Source organism: Macaca mulatta, chromosome 15, assembly GCF_049350105.2.
Source record: "Macaca mulatta isolate MMU2019108-1 chromosome 15, T2T-MMU8v2.0, whole genome shotgun sequence".
Lineage (NCBI taxonomy): Eukaryota > Metazoa > Chordata > Mammalia > Primates > Cercopithecidae > Macaca > Macaca mulatta.
The window spans coordinates 128,354,689-128,377,338 of NC_133420.1; the positions used below are offsets into that span (position 1 = coordinate 128,354,689).

Here is a 22,650-nt window from a genome sequence, read left to right on the forward strand (position 1 = left end):
AGCTAGGGAGGCTGCGGTGGAAGGATCGCTTGAGCCCAGGAGGTGGAGGTTGCAGTGAGCAGAAACTGCACCACTACATTCCAGCCTGGGTGACAGGGCAAGGCTCTGTCTCAGGGAAAAAAAAAAAAAGGTCTTGAAGAACATGTTTTATAGATCTAGTGAACTGAACTGCTTATAGTACATTATGGAGAGAAAAATGAAAGATACAAAGCATTATGTGCAGTGAATGGTATGGTCTCAGTGCATAGAAAAAAGACAAGTATATAAACTGAATTATTAACAGTGAGTCTTTTTGGATGGTAGAGTTGTAGATCATTTTAATGGTTTTTCTTTTTCTCTTTACAAATTTTCCATAGTAAGCATATATGAGCTTTTATAGTGCAGGATAAAAAAGTACTTTAAAAAGAAAAGAAAGCTTCTGTCTTTCTCCTGAAAAACTTCGGACGTGTGTAAAGTTGCTGGTGTCCAAGTGGAAGCCCATGGGCACGGCGGACTGCAGGGAAGGACAGTCTGGGACAGACAGACAGGAAGAAGACCCCGTCTTAGGGATTATTGGACAAGGGCGGAAAGTCAATTGTGGGTCAAGAGAAAAAAGATATAAAGGCATAGCCTCCTCAACCCCGGCATTTTTGCAGACCCAGTTAGATGGCAGAATGGCCTTGGGCTCCCATAGACACCATCAGACCCTGGCAGACTGGGCCGGCTGGGGGGCGAGGTGGGGAGAGCGCGGCCACTCCCCGTGGAAGAACCCGATGGTGCAGTTTCTCACGGTCTCGTATTGTGGTCAGAGGAGCTCACACAACACGCCCAGTGTACTGGAGTTTATGACAGACCTCATTGAATGAGGCCTTGACTTCCAGGGAAAAAAACGCCTCACATAAAATCCATAAAATTGGTCATGGGAATTCTCAGAATAGGCCTGAGTATTCTTTCAGAAGTGATGGAACATAACTGTTCATGAGTTCCATGTGGCATTTGGAGCTCTGGGCTTTCAGTTTTTACTTTGTTTTCCAAGTCACGACTGGGTGTACCATTCTTGTGGCAAGCAGAAACATCTCAGCATGGAATAAGTTTTTTTTTATGCAAAAACAACCTGCAGACTTACAATGACCATTATTATGTGGGTTCCACAGACTTGTGACCTCTGCTTGAGCATTAAACGCGTACAAACAGATTGTTCCAGCGTCTAAAAACAAATGCATTCTTGTGTGTGCATGCACGTGTATGGCCGTGTCTGTGTGTGCATGCATGTGTATGGCCGTGCCTGTTGTGTGCATGCATGTGTATGGCCGTGCCTGTGTGTGTGCATGCACGTGTATGGCCGTTCTTGTGTGTGCATGCACGTGTATGGCCGTTCTTGTGTGTGCATGCACGTGTATGGCCGTGCCTGTTGTGTGCATGCATGTGTATGGCCGTTCTTGTGTGTGCATGCACGTGTATGGCCGTTCTTGTGTGTGCATGCACGTGTATGGCCGTGCCTGTTGTGTGCATGCACGTGTATGGCCGTTCTTGTGTGTGCATGCATGTGTATGGCCGTTCTTGTGTGTGCATGCATGTGTATGGCCGTGCCTGTGTGTGTGCATGCATGTGTATGACCGTGCCTGTGTGTGTGCCCCCCGCCCCCTGCCCGGATCCCCAATATAGCAAGAAGCAAAGCAAGCCTGCATCCGTATGGGAACGCTGGCTCGGCGGAGGTCTGACTGCATGGGGCTTTAATTGATTTGTGGCTGTGATAGGCGAGTCTTCAAGGAGGCTTTTGTTCTTTTTCCCCACAATATAAAAATCTGACTACATTCCGTTGAGGACTTTTCTCTGTTTCCTTTTATACAAAAAAAGGTCAGTTCCTGGCACGGTGCCCTGACTGCTTGGTGAGCAAGACGAAAGAAAGGCAAGAAATGTCCATTCTGCCCCTTTGGGTTTGTGTGGCGTCGAGTGTAAACTCGGCCGCTGCGAAGCGCCCTCTCTCGGGGGCCTGTCCTTGCCCCTTTCTGGGGGTTGCTTCAAAGCAAATAAATAAATCCTAGAAGCACGTCTGTCCTGCCAATTCCTGACCTCTCCCCTGTGCAATGCTGCCGCCCAGGTCCAGGTGAAGGCCGTGCTGGGCCACCTCCTGGCGATGTCCAGAAGCAGCAGCCTCTCAGCCCGGGACCTGCAGACGGCAGCAGGACAGGACACAGACACAGACCCCAGAGCTCCTGCAGAGCAGCTCATCAGGCGCCTTCTCCTCCACTTCGTGCTCTGGGCTCCTGGAGGCCACACGATCGCCCGGGATGTCGTCACCCTGGTAAGTCCCTGGGGTCCAGCGTCCGAGTACTCACCCGGGATGTCGTCACCCTGGTAAGTCTGGGGTCCAGCGTCCGAGTACTCACCCGGGATGTCGTCACCCTGGTAAGTCCCTGGGGTCCAGCGTCCGAGTACTCACCCGGGATGTCGTCACCCTGGTAAGTCCCTGGGGTCCAGCGTCCGAGTACTCACCCGGGATGTCGTCACCCTGGTAAGTCTGGGGTCCAGCGTCCGAGTACTCACCCGGGATGTCGTCACCCTGGTAAGTCCCTGGGGTCCAGCGTCCGAGTACTCACCCGGGATGTCGTCACCCTGGTAAGTCTGGGGTCCAGCGTCCGAGTACTCACCCGGGATGTCGTCACCCTGGTAAGTCCCTGGGGTCCAGCGTCCGAGTACTCACCCGGGATGTCGTCACCCTGGTAAGTCCCTGGGGTCCAGCGTCCGAGTACTCACCCGGGATGTCGTCACCCTGGTAAGTCACTGGGGTCCAGCGTCCGAGTACTCACCCGGGATGTCGTCACCCTGGTAAGTACTCACCCGGGATGTCGTCACCCTGGTAAGTCCCTGGGGTCCAGCGTCCGAGTACTCACCCGGGATGTCGTCACCCTGGTAAGTCCCTGGGGTCCAGCGTCCGAGTACTCATTTCTGCTGCAGGCGAGAGGTGGGCTCCCTGTCCGAGGGTGTGGCCTCTGCAGTGTGTGTACCAGGCTGCCCAACACAGGTAGATGGTCAAGGAGGTTGACAGCTGGGATGGCCCCAGAGCCTGCCCCCTCCAGCACCTTTGTGTCACAGACGAGAAAACGGAGGCTCAGAGAAGGGAGATGCCACCTCCTGGGCCCATGGCTTGCTGCCAGAGCCTGCAGTGGAAACCAGGTCTCCTGTCCCCGTGTATATTTCTTTCCATCGCAGTGTGCTGCTCTCCTCCTCCTCATGGAAAGAAATACGGCCACAATGAGAATGTGCACACAAAGCAACCACAATGCTATTCACTGCAACAGTGCAAAGAATTGTGTTAATTTGTAAAAAACGGTTTATTATAAAGAAATCCTTCCTGAAGCTCACTTGACTTAAGGGGTAAAGAATGGTCCAAGTCAAAAGTGAGCACTCTTCGTGACGTTAGATTTGGCAGTGATTTCTTGGATATGATACCGAAGACACAGCAATGAAAAAAAGAATAGATAAATTGGACTTGATGAAAAGTAAAAGCTTTTGTGCATCAAAGGATACTATCAAGAAAGTGCAAACACAGTTCACAGAATGGGAGAAAAATATTTGGAAAGAATATATGTAATTAGAGTTTAGTACTCAGAATACATAAATAATTCTTGTGACTTAACAACAAAAAGATAACCTGGTTCGAAAATGGGCGAAGGACTTGAACAGACACTTCTCCAAAGAAGGCACACCAATGGCCAGTGGGCACGTGGGAAGATGCTCACAGAAAGGGCACGAGTGCTCAGGGAGAGGCGAAGTGCAGCGAGATGCATCAGGATGGCTGTCAGCAAGGAGAGAAAAACGCCCCTGAGGGTGCACAGGAACCAGAGCACTCACATGCTTCCGGGTGGGGACGTTAACATCGTGCAGCTGCTGTGGAGAAGAAGGGCGCGGCTCCTCAAGCAGCCAAACTCAGACTTACCATAGATCTAGGTGGTTCTCCTAGATCTATACCCGAGCGCCGAAAGCAGGGGCTGGACGGCCCTCTGGCCCCGCGCTCAGGGCGGCACTATCAGCAGCCACAGGCAGAGACGGCCCAAATGCCCGTAGACAAGCAGTGCCGCGTGCGGTCTGTGCCCACGGTAGAGTACTCTTCGGCCTGAAGATGGACGGAGGGTCTGACAGTGCCGCAACCTGGAGGAACCTTGAAGACACTGTGCTATTGAAATGAGCCAGAGACGAGGATATTGTATGAGTCCACTTAGGTGAGGCACCTGGAAGGGTCAAGTCCAGGAAGAGGAAGAACCACAGAGTCCCCAGGGCGGAGGGTGGGGAGTCCGTGTGGGGATGATGGAAAGGGGCGGAGACGGCCGGTGCTGATGGCCGTGCGACACTGTAAACAACTGCATGCCACCGAATTACAAAAGTGGGTAAAATAGAACATTTTATGTATATTTTACCACAATTTAAAAACATATCTCAAAAAAAGCACCAGCACGCTGGCTCTGGGAGTTTTGTTTTATTTTTTATTTGTACTTTTGTTGACATATACATACAGAAGACACACAGCTTGATGAATTTCACAAACCAACACCTGTGCAGCCAGCAACCAACTCAAGAGAGGAATATTCCCAGTCCCCAGAGGCCCCTCCTGCTCCCGTCCAGGCCGGGCCCGACTGAAATGTGAGTGTCCGGGTGCAGAAAGTCCCCGTAACAAATGACCTACCTACCAAGAACCAGGGCCAGGAGTTTGTCTCCATCCTGGTAGGACAGTCCTGTGGAGCGGGCCCAGGCTGTGCCTCCCAGGTTCTGATGTCTCAGCTGAGACGCATCCGAGAGCCTGAGGAAGCTCAAGGCTGAAGACGACTGGCTGCCACATGCCAGGTGCCACCTCTTCGGGCCTGGCCCAGCACAGTGAGAACGCTTTCGAGAATCTCGTGTACTCTTATAAAATGCACACCTGTGACAATGCGGCCCAACCTAGCGGGCGTTTACGCTGAGCGAAATAAGGTAGACGCAAGAGACAAATGGCGCCCTCAGCTGTGGGTGGATCTAAAGACTGGAACTCACAGAAACAGTGGGAAGGTGCTTATGGGGGTCTGGGGGAGGGGCAGTGGGAGATGGTCAGCCCTGCCCTGTGGCAAGGACAGTTCCAGCTCAGGCACTTCCTCCCCCACCCTGTGGCCCGACTGAGTGGAGAAGCTGCCCATGGCCTGGGCCTGGCAGCGGGGGTTAGCATGGGAGTTGGGTGGCTCCAGCCCTGCCCACAGGGTGAGAGAAAATCACCCAGAGAGAGCACCCCAAAGACACCAGGTCTCTGCTTCGGTTAGCCTGACACCACGTTCCTGTCGACTCTGAGGAAACTTGCAGTCCACGTTCAAAGCAGATCGCCCTCAAGACTGGCCCCAGAGACACTGCTGGGAGTAAGCAGCTGGCTGGTGCGAGGCTCGGCCTGCGCCCTGTGCTGGGCAGCCCATCCTGACACGTGGTTCAGTCCTGCCTGCTGATCCACACGGGAACCCACAGGAGCACGGAGGGCCCCAGTGCTGGGTCATCACACCCCCCCCCGTCAGTTCCACTGCAGAGAAGACACGCACAGCAGCTCATTCCCGGAGCAGACGCCGGTGTGGCGCTCGTGCACTGGCTCTGTCTAGTGGGTGCTGGCCATCCGGGCGCCGGCCGTGGTGAAAGCGCCTCCTGCGTGCTATTCTTTCGGACGTTTTAAAACCCGTCTTTATTAACACATCAGTCTTCCTAATGAGAAGCCTTCGCTGCGGTGGCCGCTGGCAGGCAGGGTCTCCAGGGAACAATCCCTCCCACCGCCCCCGCCTCTCCTGGCCTGTCAGTTCCTCTGCCGACAGCACCCTGGAAAGGGCCAAGTCTGCTTGGCCCACGAGCAGGTGGTGGCCAGATGGTGGCTTTGGTGGGACGGCCTTTCCTTCCTGCAGCTTGGGTCTCTCTACCCTCAGGACCTAGCCCAAGCGCAGCCACCTCCCAGCTGGTCCCAGGCTCTGCCCTCTGTCTTGGCATCCAGATTTGGAGAGCAGTGCCAGCTCAGGGCAGGACGAGGCAGCCTGAGGCAAAGGCCGCTGTCTCCCTTCAAAGCCCTCGCGCCCTCTTGGAGATGGCTTGAACAAATGGCTTGAACAAATGGCTCCACCTGACCTAAAGGACGCACAGGTCCTGCAGCCCCATCTGCCCACAGCCTCCTGCGTGGCCTCCGCTGTGAGCTCTGCACAGTGGGCTCTTCTCCAGGCACCTGGAGGTCCGCTCCCTGGCTGTCCCGGAATCTTCTCTGACCTCGGCCCTCCGATTTTGCCCAGAACTCCATCCACGAGGCCCTGCCCAGTGTCCCTGCGCTTCTCCTGCCTCTCTGGCTCCTGGCCTCTCGCCGGGCACTCCTCTGGCTTGCCCCAGCCGTCCACTTGCTCCCTCATCTATGCCTGCTGGAGGCCAGCATAGCGCAGAGGACCGCGTGGAGTCCAGCCCCGGGGCTCCACCTCCTGTCCTGGCCTGGATTCCCGCTTCTCCCTCTCCTGCCTCCTGCCGCTCGGCCACAGCAACAGCAGCAAAAGTTAGCAAGGCTCCGAGATGCAGAGTTCAATTCTGTAGTCGTTAAACTCAACATGAACTGAACCCACTCTTGGTGCACCAGCCAAGGCCAGCAGGGAGGCAGGTTCTCCAGGTGGCTGCAGGGCTGCGAATTTTCGCGTGTGACTAGAGAACCGGGCAGGGCTCACCCAGGAGTGCTGGCGTGTAAGGAAGATGCAAGGTTGGATTTGTAATGACAACTCGGTCTTTCTTCAGACACGGCCGAGCCCATCACCATGGGCCATCCTCCCACTCAGGGTCTGGGTGGTGGTTAACTCTGAAAGGGGTCAGCAGCAGGCGCACAGTGTTTCCCTGATGAAGGACGGGCTGCATCTGCCGAAGGCCATCAGCATTATGTGCCTGTCATTTCTGAGTAAAAACCAAGTGATGGCAATACAGACACCCAGGGACACACTGGCACGCGCTGGGGCCACAGCTGGAGCCCCCGTGCTGGCTGCACTGGCCCTGGCGGGCTGGCCGCAGGCCCTGGGTGCTACCAGCGGGGGCCGAGGAGAGCAAACGTCACCGTCTGCCCCATGTCGTTTACTCTTAGCTCCGCGTCCCCACGCTGCCGTTCACACTGCATGCGACAAGGCTCCCTTCACTGGCGGTCAGGAGGTGGAAGCCCAGGTCTGAAGGGTGTCCTGGGCCATCAGACCGGAGGCAGCAAAACCGGACTAGTCCTGGGAAACCAAGGCAGTTGTTCACTCTCCCAGAACGTCCCAGCCCTTCCAGAGGAAGCTGACCTTGGGCTGCTCTGGCTAATTAAACATTTGCAGGTTCTGTACAAACTGACACACACTAAACGGTTACTCTTTTGAAAGAGTATCGGTTACTCTTTCAAAAACTTAAGCCTTCTTATTACTGCTTGTGCTTAAAAACCGTAAATTCCCCACACAGCTGAATTTAAGATTCTTACCCTTCCCTTTTTTCTTAACCGAAGTTTTTAGGAAAATACTTACAGGCAGCAACAGGTACGAATGCCTTGAGGCTGTGTCTCCTGCTTTCCTGCAAGAATCAGGTGTTAAAACCTTAGAGGCCTGTTAAAAAGCAAGTAGGTCTGGTTCTAGCCCGGGGATGCCAGACTCCTGGGCTGTCTGTGTGAAAACAGGTGGCATCTTCCAACTCTCATATTCGTGTGAGCCTTTTGCAGAAAGTCAAGCCACAGCATGCTCATGTGCCTTTGCTCCCTGCAGCTCACCCTCCCACAGCTTGTGACTGGCATTCCGAGAGGCACCTCTGATTGCAGCTCTTGTCTGCGGCCTTTATGAGTCTAACGCTGTTGGCAGCTGAGCTCAATGCAGGGAGGCTCGTTAGGAAGCCGCACCGCACACTGTGTAGCCGGCCGTGGAGACAGACTTGCTGTGCCAATCACCTTGAAAACAAGAGCTCCCCGTGCTGTGCTTTGGAACTGATGGAAATGCTGCATAGGGCGTCTTTCAGGGACTGGGTGGTCATGGTCCGTCCCTGGACAAAGGGACAAATCTGGAAATTGTTTTAATTTGCCTTCTCTTCTGTCCTGATTGCAGCTGGCTCACACTGCCGAGATAACTCACGAGATCATTGGCTTTCTTGACCAGACCTTGTACAGATGGGATCGTCTCGGCATTGAAAGCCCTAGATCAGGAAAACTGGCCCGAGAGCTCCTTAAAGAGCTGCGAACTCAAGTCTAGAAGGCACGCAGGCCGTGTGGGTGCCCAGCGTGAGGGATCAGGCTTGCCAGGGTCACAGGACAGAGGATGACCTATGGCCGCGCATTTGTGGAGTAAGTAAGTGCCCTCTTTGGGCTGTGAGAATGAGCCATACACGTCTTGGGAAGATCTGCTAGTATCTATTTTGCAAAATGCAGAGCCAGGTCCCTCAGCGCAGACTCAGCTGGACATGTTCACCAATGACTTGAGTGAGCCTTCAGCGCTCCTGGTGCCCGCCCGGCCAGACCGTCAGCTAGAGAATTACTAAAGCAAAGGCTTGGGTAGGAGAACAGGTTTCTAGTTTTTACCCAAGTCTAGATGCACATCTATTATTTAAAGATTCAAAGCCTTAGAACCAAGAATTTGGTGATGAACCATTGAAGAATTTAGAGAGAACTCAGCTCTTTTTAGACTCTCTTCAGGAGTCAGGGATCTGGGATACAGCCACGCTGTCGTGCTGTACGGAGAAATCTCCACGGGGAGTCAGCGTCCCTCAGGCTTCCCTTGCGTCTCCCTGGACCTGCCCAATAGACCACAGGAGCAGACAGAGCACACCCAAGCCTGCGTCTCCTGCACACGCTTTCCACTCTATTTGCTAAACGCTGACTGCCACCAAAGAGCTCCTGGGACATGAGAGGGGCCGGCAGGTGAAGGTGGAGGACGTGTTCCAGAAACATTCAAAGGCAGGATTCATATCAGTTAGTTCTCTTGTTAAACAGAGATGGGAATTGGAAATTCCTGATAAAGAATTGACCTGGCTGGGCGCAGTGGCTCACACCTGTGATCCCAGCACTTTGGGAGGCCGAGGCAGGGGGATCACTCCAGCCCAGGAGCTCCAGACTGGCCTGGCCAACATGGCGAAACTCCATCTCTACTAAAAATACAAAAATTATTGGGGTGCCGTGGTGGGCGCCTATAATCCCAGCTATTCAGGAGGCTGAGGCATGAGGATCCCTTGAACCTGGGAGGCAGGATTGCAGTGAGCCGAGATCATGCCATTGCACTCCAGCCTGGGCAACAGAGTGAGACCCTGACTTAAAAAAAAAAAAGGCATTGTTGGTGTAATCTCAAAGTTAATGTTTATTTCACGTCAGCAGAGGATGCTTTTTCCTGTCAAGAGATATTTTGGAATTGTACCGATTGTACATTCTTTTGTGCCTATTCTGTTTGTCAAGTGAGTCAAGACTTGCTTTTGTCCATTTTGATGTACGTGTGTTAGTCGGAGTCTTGGCTCCGTTTTGAGGCATGAGCAAAGTTTCACTGGATTAGAGGTTAACCTTTAGGGAAATTCCTTTTCTTGGTATGTGGCAATGCTAATAAAGCCACCTGAAGATCTGGAAAATTCCAGGAACTTTTCACCTGAGCTTTTCTTCTGAGAAATGCTGCAGTCAGAAGGGTGTGCTGGTAAAATATTTTGGTGGCAGCTGCCATCGTGATCATTGCTTTCATATAACACGCTCTGTGCCATCATGATCCTTACCCTCATAAAACAAACACACTTCGTCAGAGGCGTCGGGGCTGAAAAAGGAGCTGCCTCACTGGAGTTGAGGGCCTCTCTCCTGGGCACGGGGCAGCCATGGGGAGGCAGGGATGCCAAGGCCTGGAGCCACTGTGGAAGGAACTGATCGAGGTCTGCAGAGGTGCCACAGGGCCCAGAATCTGACCTTACCTGACCTTTTGTAGACTCTCCCTGATAGTTTTTGATGGAGCATGTTGGTAAAACCACTACCCTCAGAGAAAGCCAAAAATACAGACGAGGCGAGGCGCACCCCTCCAACCTGGCTGTTACTCACCCGGACTCCACAACATCTGTGGAATTCGTAAGCTCTTTAAAATCTGTAACTTGTTGTCTATTTTTTCATTCTAAATAAAACTTCAATTTGCACCTAATGTTGTGTCCATTAAATATTAACAATATTTCTCTCAGGAAAAAGCTCCTCCGTTGGCCCCAAATAGTGGAAGCTTCAGGCCTCGCAAAACCTAGATGTGCCCGGAAAAGACCGAGGATGGCTTAGCCTCTGGCCTGGAAACTTGCTACCAAATACCTAAAAACTAAGGGGCCTGTCACCACGGAGGAAAGGGGAGGACGGGGGTAGGCATCCGGCAGGGCCTGCTAGAATCAGGTCACATGCGCTTCGTATGTTTTCTCTCTAAGCAGGGCTTGACCATAAGCCTCACTTGAATTGTCCTGTCCCTTCCCTGATCCCTGAAGCTGAAGGCCTCGTCCCGCCAGCAGAGCCCACCCACTCTTGCTCGGTCTGCTGGTTCACAGGCTGCTGTCCCCTTGCCCTCCAGACCCACAGGTCCCTCCAGACCCACAGGTCCCTCTGGGAGGCAGAAGTGACGCGGCCAAGGCGAGCAGCGCTGTGGCCACCGCAGGACCCCTGCTCCAGTGGGGTTTCCGGCGCTCCCTGTGCTTCCGGACGTGGGACACGGGGGCCCCTCCCGGGGTCAGGAGGGCGCCTGAGGGAGCCGACAGGAAATGCTAGGACACCCCTGAGGAGCCTCTCGCTGGAGCAGCCATGGTTGGCGGGTTTTGTGGTTCGTCCTTCACCCTGTCCTGCCCAGTGTCTTAACTGGTGGGACAAGGTGCTGGGATGGAAATGGGAGCTAGTCCAGGGGATGGGAGGAAGCCGAGTTTTCTGTTGAAGTGGAGAAATTTTGAACAGGGCCTTGACACGGGAGCTGGAGAAGAAGGGACCTTGGTGAGCCTGGCAGAGTGAATCCACCCGAAACGCAGGAAAGTCAACACCGAGCCTGGCCGTACGCTGCCCAGAGGACGGCGGACGCGCTGGAGGATGTGCACGGTGGCAGCAAATGTGAGGAATGTGCTCCTTATTCAACGAGGAATCCAAAATTGTTTTGCTTTCCAAGCTTCTCCCCTCACCTTTTTCCTCCTCTCTTTCCAGCCCAGGACCACCTCCCCCAGCCCGGGGGTCTGGTGCTAAAGTTCTTCCCTCTGCCAGACGTTGGGAAGTCCGTAGATTTTGTCCAAAAATCCTAAGTCATTAATCATCACTAAGCCATTTTACAACCAAAACACGAAAATTATGGTACAGTAAGTATATAGTGTGTCTTCAAGCCTCCTCCTAAAATCCAGTTCCACAGTTTTTTTATACCATGGGTCCAAATCACACCCCTCAAGCCCAACCCGGTGACAGAGCTCACAGCAAAGGCCTTCCCTCCCGCTGTTGTCACGGTGTCTTACTGCACTTGCTGTTCTCGGCAGGGAGTTTGTACACCCAGGACTTTTGGTTGCAAGCAACAGAAACGTGCACTGAATGCTGAAAGTAAAGGGAACTGATGAAAAAGATGTGGGGCCGGCGAGGCCTGGTGTGAGCCAGCCAGCAGCAGTCCCACCCTGGCTTCAGATGCCCTGGCAAGGCCAGTCCTGCTGCCCAGCCCTTCCGGACCCCACTCCAGCCAGGAGAAAGGCCCTTGTGCCCACTCCTTCCCACGCTCCCGCCCAGGTGCATCAGATGGAGGAGCCTGGGTCAAAGGCCTGCCAGGGATGCTGGTCTGTAACGTTCTTGGGTACCTTGGATACCACCAAAGGCATCATCCAACTACAGGAAGGGGCCGGACACTGGGCAGACGGAGACAATAAAAACGTCTCTAGTTGCACACAGCATCTATACTGCAGCCTGTGCAAGAGCAGTTTAGAAGGTCGTGTCCCATGAAACAGCCCAGCAGCCAGCAGCAGAACAGGCAGAGGCGAGCCTTTTCAGAAAGAACGTTTTGTAGGCGCCTAAATCTGGGTTTCTCAAATACAGCACCATGAACACTTGGGACCAGATGCCTCCCTGTTGTGGGGGTGTCCTGTGCACTGCAGGGTGTTGGCAGCAGCCTGGCCTCCACCACTAGGTGCTGGTGCACCCCTTCCAGCAGTGGGGACAAAACTTCCTCCAGACATTGCCCAGTCCCCTTCCAACCGAGGGCACTGCTGTAACTGCTGGCTGCTCCCTCTAGAACGACATCCTGGACACAGACACTGACGGTTGTAGACACAGAATTAGAGGATAGACAACCTGATTCCAACGTTCATATGGACAGTAAACACTCGTGAACAGCCAGGCCAGCTCCGAAAGTGAAGCATCATGAAGTGTACCGCGCACTGACACATAATCGGTGTGAGCTTCTCGTGAAGGGAAACATGGGTGGGGCTGAAAGGGCCCCCATGGCTGCAGCCAGCAGCCAGCTCTCAGGCCTCCTGGGCCAACCTCCTCCCAGCTCACATGTTCCTCCTCTTCTCCTGTCCCCCTCCTGGTGGGCGCCCCGGACTCCACCCAGAGGCTGGACTGTCCTGCCCACGGCTTCACGTGGCATCTCTGGGCAGAGGGGCCACACCTGCCACTGGACCGCCGGCCCGGAGAGCCCAACGCCTGCCGGGCATCCCCACTGGTGGTGTGAGGACCTCTCTGCTTACCACACCCCAGGCGGGCCCACCTGCCCCACCACGTCCCACATCCACCGGCTCCCCATGTTGCCGACGGCCACTCCATCCTGCCGGGGACTCAGGGCGAGTTCTGAAGCCACTCGACCCCTCCCCTTCTCCCATCTCCACATGCAGCCCGTTGGGGAGCCGGGAAGCAGCCCTGTCACTCCCCGCTACTCACTGCCTAGGTTTGAAAAGACGTCATCTCCCGCCGAGTAAATCACGTGCACATGTACAGAATTTCGTATAAGATAAAGACACTGCCATCAACGGGGAAAAGATGGTGTCGGGAGTAGAACTGTTACAGATAAGCTCCCCAGCCCTCTGCCTCTCTCCAGCTTCGGCACCTGGAGCACGGCTCGTTCCGGGATCTGTGTGCTCTGAGAAGCTCTAGCAGTTCCCCTGCTTGGGAGAGGCAGGGAGGCTGCAGCCACTCTGGGTCGAGATGCTGTATTACTTAGATAAATAAGGATTTAGCTTATAAAATTGAAGCTTTCCTCCTCCCAAAATGCAGAAAGTGTTTTCTGATCTTTCATTTAGAACTTCTTGTTCCTCAGTGGTTTGCAGATGGTCACACCCTGTCCAGCCCCAGCCTCGCCCTCCCAGCACCCACGCCCCTGCCCGCAGGCCACTGCTTCCGAGCAGACTCCCCAGCCCTGTGGAGGGAGAAGGCGAGTGGAGAGGATGCTGCTCCCCAGATGGGGGCAGAACCCCAGGCTCCAGCGCATCCCTGTGGACTTCCACGCCTCCTTCAGGCCGGGCCACGGGGACCCCCCACGCATCTCCCTTGGCTGTGTCTGCCACAGGGGAACCCTTTCCATGCCCAACGCAAAAGCAAGAAACCACAGGAGAAAAGGCTGGTAAAACTGGCCATACAGAAATTAAAAGCAACTAAACAAAGTATCTTAATACACATGGTAAACTGAGGGAAGAAGTATTTGCAGCACACGAAGAAAGCGAATTTCCTAACTTCTACACATCAGTAAGGAATCGGCTGCCAGCTTGAGACGCACGGGCAGGGACAGGCGCCACAGTGAATAGGACGGCGGGGCCTTTCCACGGCGCGGCAGAAGCCCGGGTGCTCCTGACCATCTCCACGGCAGCCTGCAACACTCAAGGCTGGTGCTCCCCGCGCTGGTCCCAGAGTGCAGAACAGGCAGAGGAAGGGACGGGAAACTGGTAACACCTTTTCAGAGGGCAGCTTGTCAAATATCCAAATTGATCAGAACCATAAGATAGGGTGAAAAAAAATCAAAGTAAAAAATTCACCCTGGAGACCGTATGGTAGCCTAGAACTCTGATCTATCCATTCTGCCTCTAGATGTTTACCCCAAAGAATGCAAAGTAACGGCTGAGGAAATCCTAGACGCCATGTTCCCAGCAGTGCTGTCCTCCACAGCCAAGAGGCAGCGACAGCCGCATCCACCAGCAACCCAGCCAGTGCGGAAAGGAAACGCGGTTGGTGTGCACAGCACGATGGTCCTCAGCCTTAGAAGGCAGAGATCCTGCACTTTTGGAGGCCCAGGCAGGCGGATCACAAGGTCAGGAGTTCAAGACCAGCCTGGCCAATATGGGTAAAACCCCATCTCTACTAAAAATACGAAAATTAGCTGGGCGTGGTGGTGCACACCTGTAGTCCCAGCTACTCGGGAGGCTGAGGCAGGAGAATTGCTTGAACCTGGGAGGTGGAGGCTGAAGTGAGCCGAGATCCAGCCACTGCACTCCAGCCTGGGCAGCAGAGCGAGACTCCGTCTCAAAAAAAAAAAAAAAAAAAAAAAAAAGGCAGAGATCCTGAGCAAGCCACAGCATGGAGGAACCTGGAAGACTTCATGTGAAATGAAATCGGCCAGACATAAAAGGACAGAGATTTTATGACCCCTCTCATATGAGCTCCCTAAAACAGGCAAACCTCAGAGACAGGAAGCCGCACGGTGCCCCCAGGGGCCTGGGGGGCGAGTGTCGAACGGGCCCCGTTTCACTGGGGAAGATGGAGCGCTGCCGCGGACGGTGGTGAGCTGCACGGCAATGAAGACACCGAGGCTGCAGAGCTGGTTCCTCACACGTGGTTATACTGGTCAATCTTAGTGTATTCTGCTGGAATAAAAGCACTAAGATCGAAAAAGATTGTATATCCTTTCTCCAAGAAGCAGACGCCCAGTGCTCCCGACCCCACTCCCTCCACTGCAGACTGCAGGGATCCTCACGAGCGCGCGTCTAAGGCTTCCCCGCGGAGAAGCCGGCGCCTGTGTGTGTGCAGGATGCCACAGCACCAACTGGGCAACTCAGAGGTTCACGTAAAGACATAAATGAAAGAGGAAATGGAGGGGGAGGAAAGAGAGAGAAAGGAGAAGAGCAAGAAAGGAGAGAGAGAGAAACGAGAGGAAAAAAGAAAGGAAAAGCCTGCGTGCCACAAGCTCTTCCCCTCGAGGCTGGGCCTGCTGTCCGCTTCACGCTCACTCACCCAACAGTCAGCTGAAGTTTACAGAGGAGGAAATGCAAACACAGAGGCCGAGTAACTTGCCCAAGGTTACACTGAGGCCGTCTAGCAGGGCTGGGACTTGAACGAAGCCCACGGAAGGCTGGGTGTCCATGCAATGCGGCCATCGACACAGAGAAGCAAGCGTCACGTACGTGCCAATCTAGACCCGTGTGCACACTGTGCCACCCTCTGTGTATAAAGCAAGGCCTGCACACGCGCTTGCCGGTGCCAGGGTGGAGTCGGTAATCAACTTTATTATAGTGACCTGGGGAAGAGACGAGGTGAAAAGGCAGAGAAAACTTACTTTTTGTTTATGTATTACCTATATTTGTTTGCATGTGTGAGCTACGAGAAAAATAAGTTGTCGTCATCAAGTGTGCAAAGGAAGACTCCTGCTTGCCCTAAGAGAGGGCTGCTGTTAAACGCCGCCCTGAAGGGAAGGAGGCCGGGCACCATCTGCAGCTTTAAAAGGAGACAGCGCCATCTGCGATCCCCGCACCGTAGTCAGCGTGGTGGTGCTTTTGTTTCTTATTCACAGGACTTACGTTCTACCACTGGACAGAATTTTCTAGAAAAAATCCACTTTCTTTTTCAGGGAGCTCAGCTCTTAAGACGTGAGTCTGCCGACGCTCGCGGCCGAATAAAAAACCTCTTCCTTCTTTAATCCGGTGTCTGAGGAGTTTTGTCTGCGGCTCGTCCTGCTACACTATCGCTGGACGCACGGGCCCTGACCTGTACCCTGATGACTTGGGCTTCTTGGGTGCCCCCAAGCTTGGTTATGGGCCAAGACCCAGCTTTCCAAAGACCCATCCTCCATCTACAGGGCCCTGTGCTCATCACGGCTCTCCTCCTGTACGCAAGGCCTCTGCCTCAGCTGTGCCAAAACCAAGTTTCTGCAGTCGCTTCCTCCACAGCATTTAACTTAGTAAAGCACGTACAATCATCAAACTGCAGTTCCTTCCCCACAAGTTATCTGTCTTTTCTTTACAACCCAACATAAACGCACACTTGTTCCATTCCATCGGCAATCACTGAAACGGACTCCGTCTTCATCTCTGAGTTAGGCCCATAATTCACGTCCTTCCCGAGCCTCCCTCCCTAAACAAAACCACAGCCGAAGTCCCTGGGGACTCAAACCATAGGGTCAGAATGCGGAAACCCCAGGCATCGGGGCGAAGAGTGTGGTGTCTTAGCCAGAGGGGGCTTCCTTGACTCCCGCCTTTCAGAGCTCACCATGAGCGTCCAATCCAGTCTTCAGGACACGCACTTCTGTTCTGCCAGACCTCGTGTGGCAAGGGAGGACTATGAGAGCAGAAAAGAACTTTCTGGAACTCGGGACTCTTGGCAGCGAGTCAGGGCTGACCGTGGGCAGCTTCAGCACCCCACCCACCCCCTGCTGGCAAAAGCACCTCCTCGGCTGGGCTTTAAAGCGGCGGACAGATTCCACAAAGCCCGGGCTGAAAGAAATTACAGGCAGGAGCACAAAGAAAGCTTAAGAAAATGGAAACCGCAGGGTGCACACCCAGTCGCCTCTGTGCCCCGGCCGAAGCCACAGATGAGCTGTCCGGGCAGGCGGCCCCCGGGAGGACCAGAGCTGGGCTCTCCTCTCCCAGGTGGGGAGCCTGCCGGAGACTCGGAATGGACAGTTCCCTGGGGAGCAGCCCCAAGCCCGCCCCAGGCCCCACTCAGCAGCGACTGCCAGGGTTAGGTAGGGGTGGCGGAGTAGCCAGATGCTGGGTGGGCCCAGGCAGGGGTGGGAGGGTCTGGTCTTTACGGCAGCTCCCCCTGGGCCCACTCCCTTAAAGTCCTGGGGCTGAGAAGCCAAACCATGACCTTATTTTATCTCAGCCAACATTGTAGGGACCAGATTGGTTCCTTGTCAGCTGTTGGGACTAGACAGAACTGTGTGGCCAGAGGTCTTTCTCTGCATTTCTGCATTTAGCCCTGCACTGCCCCTGCCCACAAGTGTGTGTGCGCACGCATACACACACACACACACACACACACACACAGCCTTGAACAGGCTCTGGTGCCATCAGCAACTGTCTCAGGCCCCACCCTGGTGACCGAAGCGCTCAGCCTCTCCTCTCTTCTGGATCTATGTGAGAACCACGAGGCATCAACCCCTTCAGGCGTCCCTGGGGAGCTGTTGGGGGGGCACGCGGATGCACACGTGCCAAGTTGGTCTTGGGACATCTGTGGCTTTATGGTGGCTTCCTTCCACCCCAGGCTCGGCTGCTGGCCTTTCTCACGCTGGTTATCTGACTGGAACAGAAATGCGTGTCAGGCGATCAGTCTCCCGGACAGCAGGCAGGGTGGGAAGAAACCCATAAAACCTTCCACTGAACAGTCACAAGCGGCCTCTCCTCCCTTCCACCTTGTAAACCTCCAGAGCCCAAGCAGCGCGGCCAAGGTCACTGTCCGCCGGTGCTGGGAACGACCCTGGGAGGTCCAGGCAGCCCCTTCAACCTCCAGGCCCCCCAACCTCTCAGCTGGCCGCCGTCTCCATGCCCCTACAGGGAGTGCCTGCCATGGCTGGGCCCTGCACAGAGTGAGCCTACTGTGGCTCAGCCCAAGGCACCAACGAACCAAAGAGCCGCCACACTTTAATGTCAACCCCGACGCAGTGCCAGGCAGCGCCCTCCTCTTCTGGGGAACGGGGTGTGGGGGCCCCTGCGCACCCCGAGTTCTGCTCGGAAGGAGCCTTCCAGGACAGACTGTGGTCCCCCGCCGGGTGGGACTGCCTTGCCGAGGAGCCCCCCTTCCCTGCCAGCACCTCTCCTCACCCCACCCATGACCACGCAAGTCCTCCGCTGGCCCATCTATAGAACCAGGAGGTGCTTGGCCTACGACTTCCAACCCTACACAAACTGTCCCTTGAAAGCAGCCCTTGGCCTTGCTTTCAGCTGCTCTGGGTCACAGTTCCCTTGGTGAGGTCACTGCACCACAGGTCCCTCCCCTCGGCCTCCCCCAGGCCTGGCCGCCGGCTGCTGCAGGCTGAAGGGAGGTGGAGGGAAGCCGCAGCCTCCCGGACCCTTCGTCGTCGAGGGCAGGTTTTCCGCCAGGCCTGTCTTGGGTGTGGCTGGCCTCCCTCCATGCTGCAGGGAAGGTCACCTTGCCTATGATGGAGGCTATTATTTCAACGTTTTGGTTTAAAATTCCAATAAAAATAAATGCTTTAAAATCCTTTAATCCTCAAAAGGAAGCTGAGCTGGGACCTTCCCTGGTGCTTCTCTGCTGTGTCCTCCCTCGCCCCACTTTTTGCCTTTGTCCGGCCAGAATTCCCAGCCTTCTCCCCGGGCTGTGGCCCAGAGCCCCAGGCCGGGGAGGTCCTCCTGTCCCCTCAGCCCTGGCAGGGAGGCGGGGAGCTGCCCTTCCAGGCCGGCCCCGGGGTGCTGGCAAGGCCTGCAGGCAACCGAGTGCAGGCTGTGGTCACTGCTGCTTACTCCTTTCGTGGGGGGGCCCTCCGGGCTGGGGTCACCCTCAGATGCCCTGGCTACCTCCCGTCCTGCAGCAGGCCCTGGGCCAAGGCCCAGCCACAGACTGGCACAGCCTGTGTTCAGACGGCCGGAGGCGACAGCAGGGACACTTGTTTCAAACACGCTGGTCTCTGGAGAAGTGCCCTGCGCTGGGCTGCCCGGCTCCTGCGGGCTGAACACTGGCATCTACTCGGCCTCAGGGGGAAGGGCTGAACCCCGCAGCCATTTGTTCTCCTGGAGGACAGTGGCAATTAGCCCATTAACTTGCTGCCTCTCCCTGATCTTTTATGAAACCTGGCAAACCCAGTTGATTGTTCATGCCCACCACATGGGAGACGGATGGCCCTGTGACGCTGCTGGTGGCTGCAGGCCACGGGGCCCAGGGCGACATGTTCCAGCATCTGCCCTCCAGCCCCTCAGTGCCCCTTCAGTGCTGTTTAGCCCCACGCAGCCTCAGGGCACAGCCATGGGGCTCCCCCACCCTGTGGCATCTCCAAGTTATTACAGAGCCTAACAAAGCCCCACGTGAGCAGGTGTTTCTTGGCTTCTACCTAGACAGGGAGCTGATGGTGTCTCGTGGGGACCCTCCAGTCCTGGGTCTGTCTGCTCAGTGGAGGCGCTGGCTTGTCGCTAAAGAAGGTTGTTCCTGTATCAGTTTATTTCTTACAGCCTGTTGCGGGGTCAGGGGAGCTAATACCTTCACATCAACTTAACCGAGGACCTGTGACAGGTCCTGCCCAGGGGTCGGCCGCGGGGGAGCTGCTGAGCTGAGGCTGGGAAACAGCACGCAACTGGCGGATTCAAATTCAGGTTTCCGTGCTTTCCAGAGCGGCCCGTGCCCCACCCAGCCCGCCTTTCCACCACACTGGAGGCGGCGTGAAGGCCGGGGCCTCTCAAGTCCTGGCTGCGGAGTGTGACAGGGTGGTGTCCCAGGAGTGCCTGGACATGGAGGCCTCAGCAGATGCCAAAGAAGGGCCCACAGCTGGGGAGGCGTCGTGGCGTGGAGGAAAGCGCTGAGCCACGTGGACCTGCGTTCAAACCCTGCCACGTGGCAGGTGAACCCACAGTGGGAACTCCGGTTCCCTGGCACACCCACACCCTGCTCTCCCAGACAGCCCCCCTTCATCATCCAGGACCACCGAGCCCCGCGCAGACACCCTGCTCTCCGAAGGCGCTATGGCCGCGCTAAGGCCGTGAGCTTTCTAGCCTCAGTCCCGTCACACGCCCTTTGATCTGAGCTAGTTTCTGATGCGATACTTCACGGAAAAATGGAAGAGCACTGGTCACGTCTGTCTCCTACCGACCCCGAGACCCTGGCTTGCTCTGAAGCTGGAATCGCGAGGCCTCTCTGCCAGGCCCTGGCTGGAGGGTCTCTCGAGTCTCTTAGGAGACGCCAGAGGAGCGGCCGGCAGAACCCACTCAGAGTCTGTTGAGGCACAGGTGGAGGATGCCGGCGAGGGCCGTCGCAGTCTCAGGGAGCCCCTGCCTGGATGGAGGAGCAGCTCTCCGGCTTCCTCCCTCCCTCACCTCCAGTGGCAGCCCCGGCACGGGCAGGGTGCCCCCAGGTCTGGAGGCCGCAGCACCACCTCTCCTGGCAGGACCGCAGCCACAGCCGTGACACCAGTGTCTGGTTCTGATGAGGTCCACCGAATTCATGCCACCCACGGGCCAGATCCCCGGTGGTCAAAGCAAGTCACAAGACCCGGTGACTCACAGGAGCCAGGGGATTAGCGGTCTGTGCAGAGCCCCACCTATTCAGCAGTTCAGCTTTGCTTTAGTGCTTTCTAAAGAAGACAAAGCATGGCTTTCAATTTTTGGAAAAGCAGGATCACCCCAAACCACTGGGCCGGTGAAGCCGCCCGCAGCTCTCGAGAGGCCTAGGTGCCAAGCGTCTACAAACAGCGGGAGTGGGAGCCTCGCAGGGCAGTTTGGCCGCTGCTCCCAGGGTCCTTCCCGGCTTCGCCTCAGTGAAAGCCAAACACACTCAAAAAGTGCAGAGAGGACGAGAGACAGGGAGGCCGGGCGCGGGGCCACGCCTGTCACACTCAAAGTGCACAGAGAAGGACGAGAGGGAGGGCTGGGCGTGGGGCTCAGCCTGTCATCCCAGCACTCCGGGAGGCCGAGGCGGGTGGATCACCTGAGGTCGGGAGATCGAGACCAGCCTGACCAACGTGGTGAAACCCCGTCTCTACTAAAAACACAAAACTAGCTGGACATGGTGGCGGGAGCCTGCGGCAGGAGAGTCGCTTGAACCCGGGAGGCGGAGGTTGCAGTGAGCCGAGATCGTGCCAGTGCACTCCAGCCTGGGCGACGAGCAAAACTCTGCCTCAAAAAAAAAAAAAAAAAAAAAAAAGGGGGCAGTGCAGAGAGAAAACATCGTTCATTCTGTTTCCACAGGAAGCAGCGGTTGTATTTATTCAACTACACAAACAGCCAAGTTGCGAGTCGTCCTCCACGATGGCCCGGCCAGCCATACAGCCCCACGCAAAGGCATGTGACAGCAGAGAGCAAATCCTAAGAACCTTCTGGAATCAGTCACTGGCACAAGAAAACAGAGTTCTGGAGACCACGGCCTCTCAGTCCAAAGCTTCTGATGGAGATCCACGGGACAGCCCCGCTTCCCCCCAAATAGGCCAGGATTTGTGGTGCCCCCGGAGCCGGGCAGAGGAGACTGTGGGTGTTCAAGCGCACGCAGGCTCAGCCCAGCCTCGCATGGGGCCCGTGGCTGCACCTGTTCCTACGGCCTTCTCCAGGCACTGCCAAACATTCTGCCCACAGACTGCGCCCAGGAAGGTCAGTGCCCAGCTTCTGTCTACACCCTAAACCTTGTGGAGAAAGAAAAATCACACCACCAGACTCCCACGGTGCCTGAATATGCCCAGGCTCTCCATTTTACCAGAAGAGAGTGCCCCACACCCAGCCAAATTTCTTTTGTTTTCAGGCTTCTAAGAGAACTAACACTACCTTGAAAACAACAAATACACTAGGGAGGTGGGAGAGGAACACCAGAACGTGAATACCTTTTTCTTGTATGTGCTTTTTATTTTTTTTTTGAGGCAGAGTCTTGCTCTGTCGCCCAGGCTGGAGTGCAGCGCCGCGATCTCGGCTCACTGCAACCTCCACCTCCCGGGTTCACGCGATTCCCCTGCCTCAGCCTCCCGAGCAGCTGGGACTACAGGTGCCACCACCACACCCAGCTACCTTTTTGTATTTTAGTAGAGACGGGGTTTCACCATGTTGGTCAGGATGGTCTCAGATTCCTGACCTCGTGATCCACCCGCCCCGGCCTCCCAAAGTGCTGGGATTACAGGCGTGAGCCACCACGCCCAGCCTTTGTTATTTTTAAACAGTATGAAATTCAGAAGCAAACACATATACAAAAAACAATCCATTACATTTATTAAGAATAATCGTAGAGTCTCGTCCTGCTCTTCTACATCAAACGGCGCCCACTGGTCTTGGTACACAGGAGTGGTGTGACGTCCTGAATTACAGAAATATCCACATCCAGCCATGTGCTGAGCAGACCAACGTAAAACGTTCAGCAGGTTTTCCAACGTCTCTCGGATATATTTAGTCATCTGTGCAGAAGAACTCGAAATCCCAGAGCAGCTCCACTCCAGATCCAGGGCGGGAGGCCGCGTTTATGAGAATCTGCCTTTTGTGCGTGCCTGGCTGGGACCAGCCTCTGGGAAAGAGAAGCACCAAGACTTGAACGGGGCTGTGGGCTGACGGCTTTAGCAGCCACATAATCCCTCCTTTGATGTCCAGGGCCAGTCCCCCAGGCTAGGAGGAGGTGAATGAAAGAATCTCGCTGGGGTCTTTCCTGCAAAGGAAACAGCAGTAACTGATTACCTAGAAGCCAAGAGGAATTCCTGTGAGTGCACCTCTGTGTGCCTTTGCTCTCCACTGTCAGGAGAGGACTTTAATCACAGGACAAGGAGACCCAGGCCCATCTCACAGTCCCGGGACGGGTCACAGCGAGCCGTGTGATGCTGGCCTGCTCACACGTGGCCGTTGACACCAGCAGGCTGTACT

General features: G+C 55.4%; 2 protein-coding genes and 1 long non-coding RNA gene across 68 annotated transcripts in view; 1 reads left to right on the top strand and 2 right to left on the bottom strand.

The window, feature by feature from the left end:
• FANCC (FA complementation group C) overlaps nt 1-10,109 on the top strand; it is a 221,524-nt gene extending 211,415 nt beyond the window's left edge. For all 18 annotated transcript variants that reach the window (XM_028835423.2, XM_077966546.1, XM_077966556.1 and 15 more), the window contains 2 exons: nt 2,081-2,284; nt 8,058-10,109. In XM_028835423.2, coding sequence (XP_028691256.2) covers nt 2,081-2,284; nt 8,058-8,201 — 348 coding nt within the window. In that variant the 3' untranslated portion in view covers nt 8,202-10,109. The remainder of the gene's footprint in view (nt 1-2,080; nt 2,285-8,057) is intronic.
• AOPEP (aminopeptidase O (putative)) overlaps nt 4,444-22,650 on the bottom strand; it is a 384,021-nt gene continuing 365,814 nt past the window's right edge. For 22 of the 49 annotated variants that reach the window (XR_013405024.1, XR_013405007.1, XR_013405008.1 and 19 more), the window contains one exon: nt 21,990-22,438. Coding sequence is in view for 6 of the 49 variants with exons in the window: in XM_077966530.1 (XP_077822656.1) it covers nt 22,190-22,438 (249 nt within the window). In the remaining 43 variants the exon portion in view is untranslated. Of the gene's footprint in view, nt 7,212-7,490; nt 7,537-21,989; nt 22,439-22,650 lie in introns of those variants that run through there. The other 27 variants (XR_013405009.1, XR_013405011.1, XR_013405010.1 and 24 more) reach the window with 2 other exon arrangements.
• On the bottom strand, nt 9,276-14,745 carry LOC144334800 (uncharacterized). Its single transcript, XR_013405040.1, has 2 exons — nt 14,564-14,745; nt 9,276-13,855 (listed from the first exon to the last, which is right to left on the bottom strand). It is a non-coding gene; the product is annotated as an uncharacterized LOC144334800 (long non-coding RNA).